A 20315-nucleotide genomic window follows, 5' to 3' on the forward strand; every position below is an offset into this window, starting at 1 on the left:
TACACACGGTGAGCACATCAACATATACATTACAAACACACACACACACACACACACACACACACACACACACACACACATAGCAAAATCACAAATTCACAGCTTATAGTCACACATCTGCAGATTTATTTTCTAAGATGCATACATAAACAGACATAAACATTCAGACCAAAGTAAACCCAGATAGGATGTGTTCTGAATATCAGTTTCAGAAGGGGGAGCCAGTAATGCAGCACAACACCATTGGAGTGTATGAAGTGTGTACTGGTGAATGTATGGCCGTGCAGAGCAGAGGAATGCATTCAAATGACCAGGCATAGGGTCACTCTGAAGACTCTGCAGGAGGAGAGGGAGGGACCAGCACTGGGAGGGCAGTAGTAATGGGCTACATGCTTGAGTGGGCCTCACATTGGAAATCATTTCATCTGCATCACACAGTTCAGTGTCCCCGCCAACGCCCTGACAGCCCCGCAGAGAACAAGGCCAGATTCCTCATACTAATTAGCCAGAACAGGGAGAGAGGGGGTGAGAGAGTGCGAGAAAGAGAGAGAGAGAGAGAGAGAGAGAGAGAGAGAGAGAGGAGAGAGAGAGAGAGAGAGAGAGAAGGAGAGAAAGAGAGAGAGAGAGAGAGGAGAGAGAGAGAGAGAGAGAGAGAGAGAGAGAGAGAGAGAGAGAGAGAGAGAGAGAGAGGAGTAGCTACATGAAATGCAATGCATGTGAATCAGCCCAGCCAATTGCTGTAGAATCTGATATTCTCTTTCCCACATGAATCTATTTATATACTCTAACTGCAGGGGAGGAAAAGGACAAATACACAGAACAGATACAAAGTCAATAAGACACTGCTGACCACAATACTCAGTCAGAGTACAATGCAGTCTGATCATTGTCACAGGCAGAGAGAGCATGTCTACTGCGGTGGAAGGTTCGGGGCAGCTACTGGAATTACCATGACAGTCTAGTGTGTGCTTTCAGTGTATAGATCTAACAGAGGGGCTCAGGCATAGTACAAGTGGAACAGGGCCCAGCGTGTGTCTCTGCTTGCCTGCCTACCTCTCTTACTGCCTGCCTGCTGCCTGCCTGCCTTCGCTGCAGTGGATGGAGATGGAATCTCTCTCTCTTTCTCTCTCTTTCTCTCTCTCTTCCCTCTCTCTCTCTCTCTCTCTCTCTCTCTCTCTCTCTCTCTCTCTCTCTCTCTCTCTCTCTCTCTCTCTCTCTCTCTCTCCTCTCTCTCTCTCTCTCTCTCTCTCTCTCTCTCTCTCTCTCCTCTCTCTCTCTCTCTGTTTATACTGCTGCAGTGAAAGGATGTGGTCACATTCCTGTCTGCAGGTGTTGGTTAGTTAGAACCTGTGGGATAGGCCAGATTCCAGAGGAGATAACAGGTTGCTGTGTTCTCTGAGATGAGCTGCTGTGTTATGTATGGGTGTCTCCTAGAGATGAGCTGTGTCTGGTATGGCCAGGACGATACCAGTATCACAATACTCGTTAGTATCGTGGCAAGGAAACAAAACACGAAGCGGATTTAACAGCCCTAATGTTGGAAACAAACATCATTATGATGTCATCCAGAGTCACATGTATTTATTTTCCAAGATATAGCACACAATATTTTACATACAGCAGGTTTTTAAAGGACCAAAGAGTTTAGTCTACTTTGTGTTTACATTTTTGCCATGGACAAAATATTGCGATACTGGTATCGTCACAGCCCTAGTGTCTTGGTGACTGTGTTAGGGCCAGTGTGGTGTGACGCCATTGAAAGCGCCCCTAAAGAAGATTAACCATGTACAGGGTGACACGGCAGGTCAGCACGGAGGCGTGAGGCGGACAGTAACATCATCCCATCGCCACCCCTAGTTTCCCCCACAGCCCACTCACATCCCCCTCTGATGACATGACAGATATGTCCCTGTACCCTACACACCAGGGACAGGACACTGGCGGGACAGAGAGGTAGAGAGCATGAAGGAGGTACAGGGAGACGAGGGAGAGATGGACAGACTAGACAACCAAGATTAGACAATCAATATTTTATAAATAAAATATCATTTTACATTCATTCACATTCAGCTAACATCTCATGCAGAAAGGGTGCCTCATTCAAAATGTGTCTCACATCTTCAGTCCTAACCCCATAGCTGATGTAGTCTTGGCCAGGGTTTCTATCTGATGTTTTATGGAGCTTCAGTGACTGGAACACTGGAACGCTTGGGTTCGAGGTTGCCCTTGGATACCTGTGATCTGCACGCGGCTCCTGTCTGTTGGCAGAATAACTGATATCTCTTTAGGGAGCCCTTCCTTCCTGCTCTGGAGGAGACTGGTGTGGGTATTGATTTGGTTGGTGGGCTGGGATTTCTCCTGGGAGCTAATAAAAATAATTACAACAAGATGATCAAAGGCCCAACCTTCTGGTCTACACATGAATAAATATGTGCTAAAGAGAATAGAAAGAGACCTGCTTCTTGTGTGGTCACTGTGTGGGGTAGATATGCTACTGCTATAGCCTGCTGAGGGGAGGACGGCTCATAATAATGGCTGGAAGGGAGTGAATGGAATGGCATCAAACACATGGAAACCATGTGTTTGATGTGTTGGATACCATTCCAATAATTCCGTTCCAGCCATTACTACATATGAGCCCTTCCTCCCTAATTAAGGTGCCAGCGGCTGCCTGTGGCTGATATAGCCTGCGCTTTCCTTGGAATTGAGAGAGGAGAAGGAGATTCAGAGCTGCATTCACACACATGCCGTCCTCCCGAGTGGCGCAGTGGTCTAAGGCACTGCATCGCAGTGCTAACTGTGCCACTAGAGATCCTGGTTCGAATCCAGGCTCTGTCGTAGCCGGCCGCGACCGGGAGACCCATGGGGCGGCGCACAATTGGCCCAGTGTCGTCCAGGGTAGGGGAGGGAATGGCCGGCAGGGATGTAGCTCAGTTGGTAGAGCATGGCATTTGCAATGCCAGGGTTGTGGGTTCGATTCCAGTATAAAAAAATAAAAATGTATGCACTCACTAACTGTAAGTCGCTCTGGATAAGAGCGTCTGCTAAATGACTAAAATGTAAATGTAAATGTAAATGTTAAAGAGGTGTTTATAGTCAGGCTTTGGCCAAACAGCGATAACATTCTGGGTCCAAAGTGAAAATGTTAAAACTCCTTATAACAAATGGAGGTGTGTCAGAGATGTCTGTGTCAATGTGTTTTCTGGGATTTGGTTTAATGATTCGGTTTATGACTTCTTGGCAGTCAATATATGTTTTGCTAACAAATCTATAGTGAAGAAAGGCACTGCTAGATCTGAGCCACAGGAAAAAGACAAAGACCACAGCAACAACGTATGAGAACTGTTTCCAATCTTGGTCAAGCCCCTGTAGTAAAAAGACCTAAGAGGCCATGGGTCATCCCCTCCCTCATAACATCCCTTCTTTATCTCTCTCCCCTGGTCTTGTTTGTTTGCTGCCTGGTCTTGTTTGTTTGCTGCCAGGTCTTGTCTGTTTGCTGCCTGTCTTGTTTGTTTGCTGCCAGGTCTTGTCTGTTTGCTGCCTGGTCTTGTCTGTTTGCTGCCAGGTCTTGTCTGTTTGCTGCCTGGTCTTGTCTGTTTGCTGCCTGGTCTTGTTTGTTTGCTGCCTGGTCTTGTCTGTTTGCTGCCTGGTCTTGTTTGTTTGCTGCCTGGTCTTGTTTATTTGCTGCTTGGTCTGTGCTTTAGTTGAGGAGTGGATGACAGGCTGCTCGGCCCAGCGCACCAAGGCACGGTGGTGGTGAAAAGTAATGGTGGTGTTATTGCAGAGCAGGGGAAAAACAGGTATTTGATTGGAACGTGTGCCCTGAGACCCTGTGAAGTGCACTCGCCTCAGCTCAGAGAGCACTTGATTGCACAGCACCAATGATCGCATTAAGAGGGCAACGGAAAGCACATTTAGCGTAAAGGGAGTGAGAAAGGGGAACCAATAGGAAGCAGCAAATTGACTGTCTCTCCTGTGAGTTGGCCAGCTGGTGAGCTGTATGGCCTGGTGTCTTGCTAATGGGAAGATGCATTAGCCTTTCACTTTGATCCTCTCTGTCTTTGGGTCTAGCTGGGGGCATTGCACAGGGAGGAGGGGAGCCAGGGGACTGTGGTGCTGGGGACATCACTGTGTGCGTGTGTGTGTGTGTGTGTGTGTGTGTGTGTGTGTGTGTGTGTGTGTGTGTGTGTGTGTGTGTGTGTGTGTGTGTGTGTGTGTGTGTGTGTGGTTGTGTGTGTGTGTGTGTGCGCGTGCATGCGTGCATGCGTGTGCGTGTGTTCACTGGGGTTACTCAGCTGTGTCATACAGCATCATATCACAGGTGTTAAATCTTTTTCAATTTTCCTATCAAGCGTTTCATTTACATGTACATGGATTGATTCATTGCGGTAGCGTCAGTTTTACTACTGTATAGTAGCCTAGCCATCCTCCTCTAGACCGAAAGGTCACTCTTACCAGTCACGTTTGCCCCTCTCCCCTTCCATCTACACAGCTCTGGTTTGCCTGGCAGGGAAAGGACAGTTGTGGATGCATCTGCTGTGTAAATGTCCACAGGAAACAGGAGAGTAGATGGAGACTTAAGGTTTAAGTGATTAGAAGGCAGTAGATTGGAAAATAAATTAGATTAAAATAAATTAGACTGAACGAATCGAGTCGCCACAGTTTCGGCATGGCGCCTGGGCGTTGGTTTGGGTGTAGAGCTACTGTGGGCCCAGTGGATTGTGGGGGAAGCAGATGCTCCAATGAGATAGGAATGAATGTGTTGTTGACACTCCATCTGGGGGAGAGAGGGTCTCCAAGTCCTTATCTCAACCCTCCATTTATCTATGTCATCATTTAAATTAGTACTTCATTCATTAACTCACTTAGCACCACAATACTACCCTGAACCCGTACCCCCCAATACCGTCAGAGACACTGGCTGCAGAGCTAGTCTGAGGTGGCATTTACCTTCCCTAACACTGCAAATGGAGGAAGAGGTGGGAAAAGCAAGGGAAAGAGAAGCAGGGGAGAGTCGTGTCATTATTGAATAGAAAAAGCAAATGTCTGGCCACATGGATTTTCTTGTTTCACAACCAATAACAGATGTATAGTTGAGCAGCTACACAAAGCCATGGAGATTAGATCAATGGAAGATGGACCCCAGGAGCTGATTGTGCCTCCCCATCCTCTCCCTTACAAGCCCCTGTCTGTGGCCCCACTTAGGCCCTGGACACCAGGCCTGATCGCTAATCAATGACAGGGAAATGGAGGGAATTAGCCCAAATTAGGTGGAGAGAGAAACAGACAACGGCCCTGTTCTGGGGTCAATGCGCCACTGTCTGATCTGCCTGACCCCTGCTAAGAGGAACACACATTCAGGTTTTTGAAGTGTTGTATTGCTGACTGGTAGGTTTCTCCCCCAGTGTGTCCTTGTAGCAGGGGACCAGGCTGGGATACAGTGTGTCCCCTCCCCCAGGGCATACAGGTACGAGGTGGGACAGTGATTAGAACATGTGCCCACCCAGCTGAACAAAGAGCTAGACGTCTACTGAGCTGTTGTGACTACTGTATGTCTAAGTCCCATACTGCAGTTAGGAACGAATTGCAAAAATCTCTGAAGCTGGAGACTCTTATCTCCCTCAATAACTTTAAGCATCAGTTGTCAGAGCACCTTACCGATCACTGCACCTGTACACAGCCCATCTGAAATTAGCCCACCCAACTACCTCATCCCTATATTGTTATTTATTTTGCTCTTTTGCACCCCAGTATCTCTATTTGCACATAATCTCTTGCACATCTAGCATTCCAGTGTTAATACTATTGTAATTATTCTGCACTATAGCCTATTTATTGCCTTACCTCCATAACTTGCTACATTTGCACACACTGTATATATATTTTCTGTTGTATTTTTGACTTTATGTTTTTTTACCCCATATGTAACTCTGTGTTGTTTTTATTGCACTGCTTTGCTTTATCTTGGCCAGGTCGCAGTTGTAAATGAGAACCTGTTCTCAACTGGTTTACCTGGTTAAATAAAGGTGAAATAAATAAAATAAATAAAAAGCCCTGACACAGGCAGGCAGGCAGGCGGGGAAGCACAAAGTGCTGTGTGGACGGTACACTGCTCCTCTATACAGTACCTCACCCACTCACCTACACTACCGCCCCAGGGAAGGGCACAGCCTTGTACACACACACACCTGGCACTGCGGTCTTAAACTGCACACTGCCAATCGCCATCCTTTTTGCTACACCAAGACTATTAACTACGGTGTATTACGATATATGTTTCATTGACTGGGAGGTGGCTCGCAACAATACATACTCTATTTATGATCAACATTTTGCTGCCAGCAAGAATATCGTTTTTGATGGGGGCATTGGATGGGATTCAGAAGACAGAGGACAATACTAACTAAATAGTTGGCAGAGTAAAGCCCTGTCCCTACTGCTCCAGGCCTGCATGTGTGACGGTTTGGTGTTGGATCAAACTCTTTTCTCTGGAGCTTTTGCGGGGCCTCAGTGAAGTAAATATGGCCTCTGGTGTCATATCTGCACGGTTAAGACTTGGTCACAGAGAGACATACTTGGCACTGTTAGCTCCACTTTAAAGACCCTGTCTGGCCCAGTGTTAGCTCCACTATAAGGACCCTGTCTGGCCCAGAGTTAGCTCCACTATAAAGACCCTGTCTGGCCCAGAGTTAGCTCCACTATAAAGACCCTGTCTGGCCCAGTGTTAGCTCCACTATAAAGACCCTGTCTGGCCCAGTGTTAGCTCCACTATAAAGACCCTGGCTGGCCCAGTGTTAGCTCCACTATAAAGACCCTGTCTGGCCCAGTGTTAGCTCCACTATAAAGACCCTGTCTGGCCCAGTGTTAGCTCCACTATAAAGACCCTGTCTGGCCCAGTGTTAGCTCCACTATAAAGACCCAGTCTGGCCCATTGTTAGCTCCACTATAAAGACCCTGTCTGACCCAGTGTTAGCTCCACTATAAAGACCCTGGCTGGCCCAGTGTTAGCTCCACTATAAAGACCCTGTCTGGCCCAGTGTTAGCTCCACTATAAAGACCCTGGCTGGCCCAGTGTTAGCTCCACTATAAAGACCCTGTCTGGCCCAGTGTTAGCTCCACTATAAAGGAACAGGCCATGTTCTGAATAACAGAGGAATAGCATTTTAACATTCTCAGCCCTGGCCCCAGACCCAGCCTACATTACACAGAGACAGACCTCTGACAGTGGGGGGACTGATATTATTTTGTTTCTGGCTGTATCCACAATGCCCGCTCTCTCCCGTTTGAGTGAATGTATGTGTGTGTGTGTGTGTGTATTTGTGTTTGTGTGTGTGTGTGTTTGTGTGTGTGTGTGTGTGTGTTTGTGTGTGTGTGTGTGTGTGTGTGTGTGTGTGTGTGTGTGTGTGTGTGTGTGTGCATGCATGTGTGTGTGTGTAGCTGGGGTTCAGATGTATGCTGTCTCCACGCCTCCATACTCTGTTCACCCTTCGGTCCAATTACCCTGGAGGCCTTAAATGTATGTTAGAGAGGGGCAGATGGCTGGTGGTTGGACTGGTCGGTGAACTGGTGGTTGGGCTGGTGGTTGGACTGGTTGTTGAACTGGTGGTTGGACTGGGATGAACTGGTGGTTGGACTGATGGTTGGACTGGTGGGTGAACTGATGGTTGGACTGGTGGTTGGACTGGTGGTTAGACTGGTGGTTGGACTGAGGTGAACTGCTGGTTGGGCTGGTGGTTGAATTGGTGGTTGGACTGGAATTAACTGGTGGTTGGACTGATGGTTGGACTGGTTGTTGAATTGGTGGTTGGACTGGGAAGAACTGGTGGTTGGACTGATGGTTGGACTGGTGGGTGAACTGATTGTTGGATTGCTGGTTGGTTGGACTGGTGGTTGAACTGGTGGTTTGATTGGTGGTTGGACTGGTGGTTGAACTGGTGGTTGGGCTGCTGGTTGATTTGACTTGTGGTTCAACTGGTGGTTGGACTGGTGGTTGGACTGGTGGTTGATTTGACTTGTGGTTCAAATGGTGGTTGGACTGGTGGCTGAACTGGTGGTTGGGCTGCTGGTTGATTTGACTTGTGGTTCAACTGGTGGTTGGACTGGTGTTTGGAGTGGTGGTTGGACTGCTGGTTGAACTGGTGTTTGGACTGCTGGTTGAACTGGTGGTTGAACTGGTGGTTGGACTGGTGGTTGATTTGACTTGTGGTTCAAATGGTGGTTGGACTGGTGGCTGAACTGGTGGTTGGGCTGCTGGTTGATTTGACTTGTGGTTCAACTGGTGGTTGGACTGCTGGTTGAACTGGTGGTTGAACTGATGTTTGGACTTTTGGTTGGACTGGTGGTTGGACTGCTGTTTGGTTGGACTGGTGGTTGGATTGGTGGTTGGACTGGTGGTTGGACTGGTGGTTGGACTGGTGGTTGAACTGTTGGTTGGACTGGTGGTTGGACTGGTGGTTGGAGCCCTGTCCTCCTATCACCTGATAAGATGGAAAGACAGAACAAGCAAGGAGAAGCACCTATAGCTATACTAATTGAATGGATGCTAAGAAGACCATCTTCAATAATATACTCCTGCCTAAAAGTGATGTTTAAATGAGAGAGTTGAGAATGCTAAAATGAAGAAAGCTAGTTTGAGGAAAACATTGAGAGGTTAAAAGCATCTACTGTTCATGTTGTGCTGTTCCTCATCTCCTCTCTTTCTCCTCTTCTCTTCCCAGGATCCCGTCTGCGCCAGGAGGACTCCCCACCCCGGATTGTGGAGCACCCCTCTGACCTGATCGTGTCCAAGGGGGAGCCCGCCACCCTCAACTGCAAGGCGGAGGGGAGGCCCAGCCCCACGGTGGAGTGGTACAAGGACGGGGAGCGGGTAGAAACGGATAAAGATGACCCGCGATCTCACCGCATGCTGCTGCCCAGCGGCTCCCTCTTTTTCCTACGTATCGTCCACGGACGACGCTCCAAACCGGATGAGGGCTCCTACATCTGCGTCGCCCGCAACTACATGGGAGAAGCCGTCAGCCGCAATGCATCCCTGGAAGTAGCATGTGAGTCAACAACTACCTACATTACGTTTAGTTATGTTTCTCAGTCCTCCTCTTAGGTTGTTCATGTTGATCTCCATGTTTTTTGGTGTAGTATGATTTTCCATACCAACCTTACTGATGGAAAAGGCAGACTCAGAGGTTGTTTGTTCTTTGCTCTCCAGAAGGGATGACTGAGTTTACGTTTAAAGCCTCAAGACAGGCCGAGACATGAAACATCATGTTGTTGTTGGACATTGTGGTTTTCTGCCAACAACTAATAATGCCATTATTTCAGAAGAATACCATTTTAGACTTTGTGAACTATAGGAAATTGCACTGTTTGTTCAAAAAAAAAAAATCAAGGGGAAATCAGAGTACCTTTAATAGATAGAATAGACTCTGTAATTACATGACATGCTAGTGTTTATTCTGTCTTGCTTTGAAGTGATGCTGTTTCTGAATGACTGAAAGAGCTGGAGAGGTCCTCTATGTCATAACGTGCATTAAACCCAAGCTAAGAGCGGGTGAGGTCTACTTTCAAGCGAATGTTTGATCTGTGCTTTCATTGTTTTTTGGCATATATTTTGAAGAGATGATTATACTGTATTGTGTTGTATTTTGAGTGAGTAGACATAACTGTGTGGATAGACGTTCTAGCCGAGGGAAGGGATCATGGTGTTTGAGGTCTATGAGGGTTAGTGAGAGATCCTGGCAGGCCTTTGAGTTGGACTTGTCCAACTGTCAGACTACAGGGAGCTGGATGATGTCAGGGCAGAGCTATTGCAGAGGGATAGTGGGTTGGCGGGTGGAGGGTGGAACAACAGTCACAGATGAAAGCTCCTGATTTACTTTTGACACTGGCTTCCAGGGCTGTGCTGTGCACTGCTGTGCTGGAAGACACTGACAAGCAGGCTGCACCTGACCCAAAGATCAGCTTACCTTTGAAGAGTCTCACATAGGCCCTCAGGGGCCACATACCCCCTGGGCTCTGGGGAAGGTTACAGGGCCAACAGTTCCTTCAGTTAACTCTCTGGAATATTTATGTGTTTGTTCTGCACCCTGCGGGCTGCCAGGTTTCAGGTCATTAGCAGTGAAACACTATTGAGGCCGTAGGGGAATTGGCTGGACTGACCGGCAGCTTAAGTGAGAGGAGCCTTTCATGAAGTCTGCTCCCCCAGCTGATCAATACACAGCACCTTTTATGCATTGTTATGAAAATAGAGGCCATCCATCTTGGAAAGGGGAAATTATGATACATCATGGAAATGGATAGTTAAATCAGTGTGGACTGTTCCAATGGTGTATGGTTTCATTCTGGGGTGAGTTATGATGGGTTTTGTGGGTGTAAGGAATATGGACTGTGGGAACTCGGGGCTGCAACATGTCTAATTGTTTCTGGGGTGATAATGTTGACCAGTGGTGATAGCTGTAGGGGTGGGAGGGGGTGTTAGGGAAATGGACTGCGTGAATCGCGTGGATGGGCTGGGGGTTTGTTGCCGGGGCCATCCGGCTGCCTCTGATCCTGTCCCCGCCCCTCCCCCGGGCTTCCCAGAAGCCCGCAGGTGCTAACAGTGTGACAGAAGCTTGAGCTATTGATCGCTGTAAGAGGCCACTCCCTGCCAAAATGAAAATTCATGAAAAATGTATGAAGTCTCCAGATTATTTATTTTTCCCTCTCGCTGTTTCGACTCTCCCACTCACTCTCTCTCTCTCTCTCTCTCTCTCTCGCCCTCACTCTCTCTCTCTCCCTCTCTCGCCCTCACTCTCTCTCTCTCCCTCTCTCTCTGTCTCTCTCTCCCTCTCTCGCCCTCACTCTCTCTCTCTCCCTCTCTCTCTGTCTCTCTCTCCCTCTCTCGCCCTCACTCTCTCTCTCTCCCTCTCTCTCTGTCTCTCTCTCCCTCTCTCTCCCTCACTCTCTCTCTCTCCCACTCTCTCTGTCTCTCTTTCTCTCTCTCCCCCCCCCCCCCCCCCCCTTCTCTCTCTCAATTCAATTCAATTTCAATTTAAGGGCTTTATTGGTATGGGATTACCAAATTACCAAAGCAAGTGAAGTAGATAATAAACAAAAGTGAAATAAACAATACAAATTACCAGTAAACATTACACTCACAAAAGTTCCAAAAGCATAAAGACATTTCAAATGTCATATTATGTGCAAATAGTTAAAGTACAAAAGGGAAAATAAATAAACATAAATATGGGTTGTATTTACAATGGTTGCCCTTTTCTTGTGGCAACAGGTCACAAATATTGCTACTGTGATTGCACACTGTGGTATTTCACTAAACAGATATGGGAGTTTACCAAAATTGGATTTGTTTTCAAAATCTTTGTGGGTCTGTGTAATCTGATGTGAATATGTGTCTCTAACATGGTCATACATTTGGCAGGAGGTTATAGAAGCGCAGCTTAGTTTCCACCTCATTTTGTGGGCAGTGTGCACATAGCCTGTCTTCTCTTGAGAACCAGGTCTGCCTATGGCGGCCTCTCTCAATAGCAAGGCTATGCTCTCTCTCTCTCTCTCTCTCTCTCTCGCTTTCTCCCCCCCCCCCCCCCAGGCTTGGGCAGCCAAGGAGGGTTTAAATGAGGTGTTGAATGCTTTAGTGGCTCAGAGGTGAGGGGTCAGGGGTTATAGGTTCAGCAGAAGACAGGATAAAGAAAGGCCAGAGAGAGGACAGAATAGGAACATTGATCTGATGGAAAATGACAATGATGTGGTCCAGGCTTTCTCCATTCTCTGGGTGCTAACTAGAGCCAGATCTTATAGGAGGAGGAGGGGGCTGAGAGGTGATTTGGGGGTCTACGAAATCCAATTGCAGGGGCTTACAGCAGTGATTAGGGTTATCAGCACCTTCCATCCCTACTCTGCTTCTGCTGCCAATCGCATTAGCACACATTTAGTTCACATTCAAATCTAAATCCATGTAAAATCAGTTGTTTATTTGTGATATCCCCCCCCCCCCCCCCCCCCCACCTCCCCACCACCTCTATCACCTCTCTCATGAGTGGTTGAGCAGGACGCTGGTGAGATAATTTAATTGCAGCTCTGAAACAAATTGAAGTCAGTGTCTGCTGGGTCAAGGAGCACTGCTGAGCTCTGGACACCACACTGGGCTCCAGTCAATCAACACCACCATCTCCACTCTCAACTGCTGCAGAAGAGGGAAGAGAGGGAAGAGAGGAAGAGATTGGAAGAGGGGAGGAGAGGAAGAGAGGGAAGAGGGAGGAGAGGAAGAGAGGGAAGAGGGAGGAGAGGAAGAGAGGGAAGAGAGGGAAGAGGGAGGAGAGGGAGGAGAGGGAAGAGAGGGAAGAGGGAGGAGAGGGAGGAGAGGAAGAGAGGGAAGAGGGGATGAGAGGAAGAGAGGGAAGAGGGAGGAGAGGAAGAGAGGGAAGAGGGAGGAGAGGAAGAGAGGGAGGAGAGGAATAGGCTTCTAAAAAGGAGTCCTTGGCTGCATTATTAATATGTGCCAGATTGGCCAGACCAGACCAGACCAGACCAGTACATTGACTGAGCTTAGCTCTCCAAACACGTCCCTTATATTAAACATTTATCCAATGAACACACACTGCTGCACTACTCATAGATAGATGAACTGGCCTTGCCTTTCTTTTTGCAGTACACTGGCTGAAAGGGTGCACCAGATTTCATTATGGCTTTTCTTTCAGTGTCTTACACTTTAGGTTATTAGCAGAAAGAGCGAAAAGGCCATAGTAAGTTGGCGCCTGCAGGGTATCTTAGCGCTCTGCTTTTGTTAATCTAATTCTGCCTGACATGCTCTCATAGACTGACTCCAGGCCTGCTCCACTGCATGTATCTCACCACTGCAGATAAGAGAGGGATGCGTTCCCAGTTCCACTTTTCTCTCTTTTTCAACATAAACTGGGTCAATGAGCAGGTTCATAAATCATACTGTACCTCGTGTCAGAGCAGCGCCTGAATACAATTGCGGTGGAAATCTGTGTGTATATGTAAGTGTGACAAGATGCACCTGGGGCAATAGGAGCCCCAGGAAAAGGTTAATTAGCCCCTATCTCTTCAGGTGGAGAGACGCTCGTATGTGGCACCGCTCCAGATACACACATGTACTTTTAATTGAGTGTCTGATATGACTCAAGCACTCTGCTGTGTGTGTAAGTGTGTGTGGTTGGAGGTGGTTATGGTCCGCAGGGAGAGAGGAAGAGAAGAGACATATGAAGAGAGAAAGTGGAGAGGGACCAATGAACCTTTAAAAAATGCAAATGATGCAGGAAGCAAACAGATGTCTTGGGTTTGTTATAGATGTAGATCGGAATGGGATTGGATGACTTTTAAAAAGGTCCCTTGATATTAAGCGAATCGTTAGGTAGCATTTGGTGCTCCCACAGCAAGGTAATTAGCAGGAAAATAGAGCTTGGAGAGAGAGAGAGTGTGGAGAGGAGAGGGGCAGTGTGTGTCAAGCTGTTGGTGGTGTGTCCGGCGTGAGGAGAAACTGATGAAGGGACAGAGAGGGTCAGGCCAGGTGGGGAGTCAGGCCAGGTGGCGAGTCAGACCAGGTGGGGTGTCAGGCCAGGTGGGGAGTCAGGCCAGGTAGGGAGTCAGGCCAGGTAGGGAGTCAGGCCAGGTGGGGAGTCAGGCCAGGTAGGGAGTCAGGCCAGGTAGGGAGTCAGGCCAGGTGGGGAGTCAGGCCAGGTGGGGAGTCAGACCAGGTGGGGAGTCAGACCAGGTAGGGAGTCAGACCAGGTGAGGAGTCAGACCAGGTTGGGGTCAGGCCAGTTGTGGGGCCAGGCTGGACTGCACTCACTGCTACATACACACACACACACACACACACACACACACACACACACACACACACACACACACACACACACACACACACACACACACACACACACACACACACACACACACACACACACACACACACACACACACACACACACACACACACACACCCATCCAGTGTGTCACACTCTTGCCCTCTGCTATTATCCCCAGTAGCCCAGGGTTTCATCTGCTCTGACTGGAGTCCTTGACCACTAATGAAGGGTAGAGGAGGAAGAGGCACCAATTAAAACAGTTGATTGTAATGATGCTACAGGTGGAACTCTTGTATATACAGCATGTGGTGGACCTCGTTAGATCAGATCTCTATCTCTATCTCTATCTCTATCTCTATCTCTATCTCTATCTCTATCTCTATCTCTCCCTCTCTCACTCCCTCCCTCTCTATCTCTCTCTCCCTCTCTCTCTCATTATTTGTCCTCTCTCTCTCCCTCTCCCCTCTCTACCTCTGTATCTCTTTATTTTTTCTCTCTCCCTCTCTCTATCCCCCTCTCTCCCCCTCTCTACCTCTCTCTCTCTCTCTCCCTCTCTCCCTTTAGTTTCTCTCTCTCCCTCGCTCTCCTTCTCGCTCCCTCCTCTCTCTCTCTCCTGCTGAATGATAAAGGATAGAAGGATTGAGGGATCAAGGCAGAAGGCAGGGGCAGTCTGTGTGGAATGTTATTATGCGATAAGAGAGGTGGAGAGAGCAGGCGAGCCACTGAGGAATATCTTGGCCTGATAAAATAAAAAAGATTGAATGTGTCAGCGCTGTATCTGTCTGTACTGCTGCGGTTAGCACAGCTCCATAAAGAGGTGCTGTTATCTACAGCAGGGTACACACGCACGCACGCACACACGCACGCACACACTCATACACTCACACACGTTGGTTTTACTATCCAAGTGGGCACCACTAGCCCCCTAACCCTAACCTTAACTCCAAACGTCTAACCCTAAAATTAAACCTAACCCTAACTTCTAATCCTAACCTCTAACCCTAACCTTAATTTTAGCCCTAACAGTAACCCTAACCCTAAACCTAACTCCTAAACCTAAAATAGCATTTTTCCTTTTGGGGACCGGTGAATTGTCCCTCCTTGTTTTACTGTCCTTGTGAGGATCTTTGGAACCCAACAGGATATTAAATTTAGACCACATGGCCAGTCTGGCCCAACAGAGACATGCACATTGCTGCCTAATCTCAACTCATCTGCTTGCTGGATGGCCACTACAAATGAGGAGCCTTCTCCCGATCTGTCTGAGCATCTGCCTTAATAACACAGGACTGGAGTCCCCTGTCCTGTCCCTCTGTCCATCTGAACTAGGTGAGGAAAAGGAAAGGCCAGCAGAAATTAGGAAACGTGGAGGCGCTTTCTACGTTCAGATAATTCATAAGATTCTCTACAGTCCCCAACCGACACACTGACCTTCCAACGACACATACACAAACACACGCACACACACACACACACGCACACACACACGCAAACTCTAATATATCCTGAGACGACACATCCTATCCTCAGTGGACCCAGGGTCCCAGCTATGACCACCCCATCCCATCTTCACCAGGGAAATCCTCTGCTGTGTTTCTGAAGATGACTGTATGAATAACAGGGTATGTAGTCAACCTGGAGTACTGCCAGGGGTGGAACAAGTATTCAATTGACATACTTGAGTAAAAGTAAAGATACCTTAATAGAAAATAACTCAAGTAAATGTGAAAGTCGCCCAGTAAAATACTACTTACGTAAAAGTCTAAAAGTATTTGGTTTTAAATATACTTAAGTACCTAAATTAAATGTAATCGCTAAAATATACTTAAGTATCAAAACTAAAAGTAAAAATAATTTCAACTTCCTCATATTAAGCAAACCAGAAGGCACAATTTTCTAGTTTTTTAAATCTATGGATAGCCAGGGGCACACTCCAACACTCCACGCCATTTACAAATAAAGCATTTGTGTTCAGTGAGTCCGCCAGATCAGAGGCAGTCGAGATCAGCAGGGATGTTCTTTTGATAAGTGTGTGAATTGGACAATTTTCCTGAAAATGTAACGAGTAGTTTCGGGTGTCAGGGAAAATATATGGAGTAAAAAGTATATACTTTTATTTATGAATGTAGTGAAGTAAGAGTAAAAGTTGACAAAATATACACTACCGTTCAAAAGCTTGGAAAGAAAAAGCCATATCTCAGACTGGGCAATAAAAATAAAAGATTAAGATGGGCAGTCTGAGATATGGCTTTTTCTTTGCAACTCTGCCTAGAAGGTCAGCATCCCGGAGTCACCTCTTCACTGTTGACGTTGAGACTGGTGTTTTGCGGGTTCTATTTAATGAAACTGCCAGTTGAGGACCTGTGAGGCTCCTGTTTCTCAAACTAGACACTCTAATGTATTTGTCCTCTTGCTCAGTTGTGCACCGGGGCCTCCCACTCCTCTTTCTATTCTGGTTAGAGCCAGTTTGCGCTGTTCTGTGAAGGGAGTAGTACACAGCGTTGTACGAGATCTTCAGTTTCTTGGTAATTTCTCGCATGGAATAGCCTTAATTTCTCAGAACAAGAATAGACTGACGAGTTTCAGAAGAAAGTAATTTGTTTCTGGCCAGTTTCCAGCTACAATAGCCATTTACAACATTAACAATGTCTACACTGTATTTCTGATCAAGTTGATGTTATTTTAATGGACAAAAAAGATGCTTTTCTTTCGAAAACAAGGACATTTCTAAGTGACCCCAAACTTTTGAACAGTAGTGTAAATAGTAAAGTAAAGTACAGATACTAGTACTTTAATGTATTTTTACTTAAGTACTTTACACCACTGAGTACTGCAGTCCTCTCCATGTCTGATATATGAAACAGAGTGGAGGAATGAGAGAGGCTGAGAGAGGCAGACAGAGACAGAAAGAGGGGTGCAGAGGGGTGCAGAGGGGTGCAGAGGGGTGCAGAGGTGTGAAGGATTGAGGGAGGCAGACAGAGAAAGAGAGAGGGGTGCAGAGGGGTCAAGGATTGTGGGAGGCAGACAGAGACAGAGACAGAGACAGAGACAGAGACAGAGACAGAGACAGAGACAGAGACAGAGACAGAGACAGAGACAGAGACAGAGACAGAGAGAGGGGTGCAGAGGGGTGCAGAGGGGTGAAGGATTGTGGGAGGCAGACAGAGACATAGACAGAGAGAGGGGTGCAGAGGGGTGCAGAGGGGTACAGAGGCATACAGAGGGGTGAAGGATTGAGAGAGGCGGAGAGAGACAGAGAGAGGGGTGCAGAGGGGTACAGAGGGGTGAAGATTGAGAGGCAGAGAGAGGGGTGAAGAGGTACATCCCAGGCAGTAAAGACAGTGTAGTCTTAATGAGATCCAGGCTGGGACTGACCCCTGACCCCTGACCTCTTCCCATCCCCACATCCATCTCTCTTTCTCCGCGTCTGTCCCCCTCAGTGGAGAGGAGTGGAAAAACAGGAGGTGTGTGTGGCGCTCTGTCATGGCTGCCACAGGGGCATCAGCCGAGCGGAGGAGAGGCATCAGACGGAGGAGAAGAGAGGAGAGAGGCGTCAGACAGAGGAGAGGAGTGCTGAGCCAGCCATTAGCGCTCTGGAAGAGGAAGTCACTCTGCGTTTTGTGGTTTTCTTTTTTATTCTTCCTCCCGTCTTCTCCTCACGTTATTGATGTCCACTCTGACAATGCAGGCTGCCGCCTCTCTCACGCTGGCCTCTCTCTCTCGCTCTCTCTCTCTCTCTCTCTCTCTCTCTCTCTCTCTCTCTCTCTCTCTCTCTCGCTCTCTCTCTCTCTCTGTGTAATCTGAGGGAAATATGTGTCTCTAATATGTCATACATTTGGCAGGAAGTTAGGAAGTGCAGCTCAGTTTAAATCTCATTTTGTGGGCAGTGTGCACATAGCCTGTCTTCTCTTGAGAGCCAGGTCTGCCTACAGCGGCCTTTCTCAATAGCAAGGCTATGTTCACTGAGTCTGCACATAATCAAAGCTTTCCTTAATATTTGGTCAGTCACAGTGGTCAGGTATTCTGCCACTGTGTACTCTCTATTTAGGGCCAAATAGCATTGTAGTTTGCAATGTTTTTTTGTTGATTCTTACCAATGTGTCAAGTAATTATCTTTCTGTTTTGTTATGATTTGGTTGGGTCTAATTGTGTTGCTCTCCAGGGGCTCTGTGGAGTCTGTTTGTGTTTGTGAACAGAGTCCCCATAACAGCTGGCTGAGGGGACTTTTCTCCAGGTTCACATCTCCGTAGGTGAGAGCATTGTTATGGAAGGTTGTAGGATTGAATTGCTATTTTCTAGATTTTGATAATTAGCGTGAATCATCCTAATTCTGCTCTGCATGCATGTTTTACGCTTGCTCTCTCTCTCTCTCTCCCCCTCTCCCCCCCCCCCCCTCTCTCTCTCCCCCCCCCCCCCCCCCTCTCTCTCTCTCTCTCTCTCTCTGTCTGGTTTCTCTCTCTCTCTCCCCTCATCTGATCATGCGATTTGAGATGCAGAGTGAGCCGTAAATAATTGAAATTCGTCTTCAGGTGAACTATTGATCAGCTTTATATCACAGACTGGTTGAAAGGCTCTGCTTTCTTGGGGCACTGTGTGCACTATTCACCATTTCTGTGTGTGTGTGTGTGTGTGTGTGTGTGTGTGTGTGTGTGTGTGTGTGTGTGCATCTGTTTGTGTGTAAAGTGCCTGAAGATGTGTGGGCTGACTTGTGGAGATAGATTGTTGTAGGTAGTCTGCAGGATTATAGCTGTACAAAATAAATTCCATGATTTCATTTATCAAACTGAAATTATTATTGAAGAATCTTTTGTCTACTGCCTACCCAGTCCATCCGATAGATGAAGTGCTCATAGATTCCCTGTCTTATTCGCACCACTGAAGCTTGTCAGTAGTAATTTGCAGCACAGGTGTGTTTTATACAGGGGTTTAGATAAATACCTCAGATACCACTCCATTTTCTGTCTTCAGTGGTTGGCCGGACAAGAAAGTGATAATAATATTTATGGAAATAGTTGACCCCGAATCAGGTCCCAATATGCAGTCCCATTCAGAAGCTGACCTGGCACTCTGTCCAGCTGGGATTGGATCCACTGACCCCTGAAGAACCTTCGCCCTCTCTATCCAACCGTGGATCTCTGTCAAATAGTAATTACTTAACCCACCACCGCTCCCTTCCTTCTATCCCCCTATCCCAATGGATGTGTCCCAGCAGTGACTTACCCTGCTCTCTGTGGAGCCCTGAGGGACCTCCAGTGCCGGTAATCCACCATGTTGAGTTAGGAGGTGGAGGAGAGAGGTATTTGGTATTTGATGTTTTAATAGGATCCCCATTAGCTGTTGCAAAAGCAGCAGCTACTCTTCCTGGGGTCCACACAAAACATGAAACATGACATAATACAGAACATTAATAGACAAGAACAGCTCAAGGACAGAACTACATAAAACATGTTTAAAGACACACATAGCCTACATATCAATACATACACACAAACTATCTAGGTCAAATAGGGGCGAGGCTTTGTGCCGTGAGGTGTTGTTTTTTGTTTTTTTAAACCAGGTTTACTGATTATTTGAGCAATATGAGATGGAACGGAGTTCCATGCAATAATGGCTCTATATAATACTGTACACTTTCTTGAATTTGTTCTGGATTTGGGGACTGTGAAAAGACCCCTGGTGGCATGTCTGGTGGGGTAAGTGTGTGTGTCAGAGCTGTGATTAAGTTGACTAAGGAGGGGGGTTTTGGGTGGTAGCTGATATGGGTTTGAATCGAGGGCCGCTGAAATTGATTCACCCTCTGGTGTTTGGAATGGTGTGTTATTCCAACACAAGTGCCTTAGGTTCAGACGCCTCATGTTCCTCCAGTTACACCCTGGTCTGAGACGTACAGTACGGAGTGTGTGGGAATGATGGTTTGAAGGGGTCAGTCGTCACAACTGGATTTATTTTGGGTCAGGACTGACTGCACCCTGGCACTCTGATGGATGGACTTTACTGAAGACAGTGACTGTCAGACACACATACAGTACCAGTCAAAAGTTTGGACACACCTACTCATTCAAGGGTTCTCTTTATTTTTACTATTTTTTACATTGTAGAATAATAGTGAAGACATCAAAACTATGAAATAACACATATGGAATCATGTAGTAACCAAAAAAGTGTTAAACAAATCAAAATATGTTTTATATTTGAGATTCTTCAAAGTAGCCACCCTTTGCCTTGATGACCGCTTTGCACACTCGTGGAATTCTCTCAACCAGCCTCATGAGGTATTCACCTGGAATGCATTTCAATTAACAGGTGTGCCTTCTTAAATCTTAATTTGTGTAATTGGTATCCCTCTTAATGCGTTTGAGACAATCATTTGTGTTCTGACAAGGTAAGGGTGGTATACAGAAGATACCCCTATTTGGTGAAAGACCAAGTCCATATTATGGCAATAACAGCTCAAATAAGCAAAGAGAAACGACAGTCCATCATTACTTTTAG

At 47.0% G+C, this 20315-nt stretch overlaps 2 protein-coding genes across 2 annotated transcripts in view; one reads left to right on the forward strand and one right to left on the reverse strand.

The window, feature by feature from the left end:
• Positions 1-20315, reverse strand: part of LOC311102000 (roundabout homolog 1-like) — a gene marked incomplete at its 3' end in the record, with an annotated part of 517698 nt that overhangs the window by 194397 nt on the left and 302986 nt on the right. The gene's annotated exons all lie outside the window — the stretch shown is intronic.
• LOC311101462 (roundabout homolog 2-like) lies at positions 8536-17400 on the forward strand (the record flags this gene model as incomplete). The annotated part of the gene is made up of 3 exons (XM_084142620.1): positions 8536-8581; positions 8718-9044; positions 17264-17400. 3 exons carry the CDS (start codon positions 8536-8538, stop codon positions 17398-17400), a joined length of 510 nt encoding a protein of 169 aa, XP_083998746.1.

This window comes from Coregonus lavaretus (assembly GCF_964263955.1).
Source record: "Coregonus lavaretus genome assembly, chromosome: 26".
Taxonomy (NCBI): Eukaryota; Metazoa; Chordata; class Actinopteri; order Salmoniformes; family Salmonidae; genus Coregonus; species Coregonus lavaretus.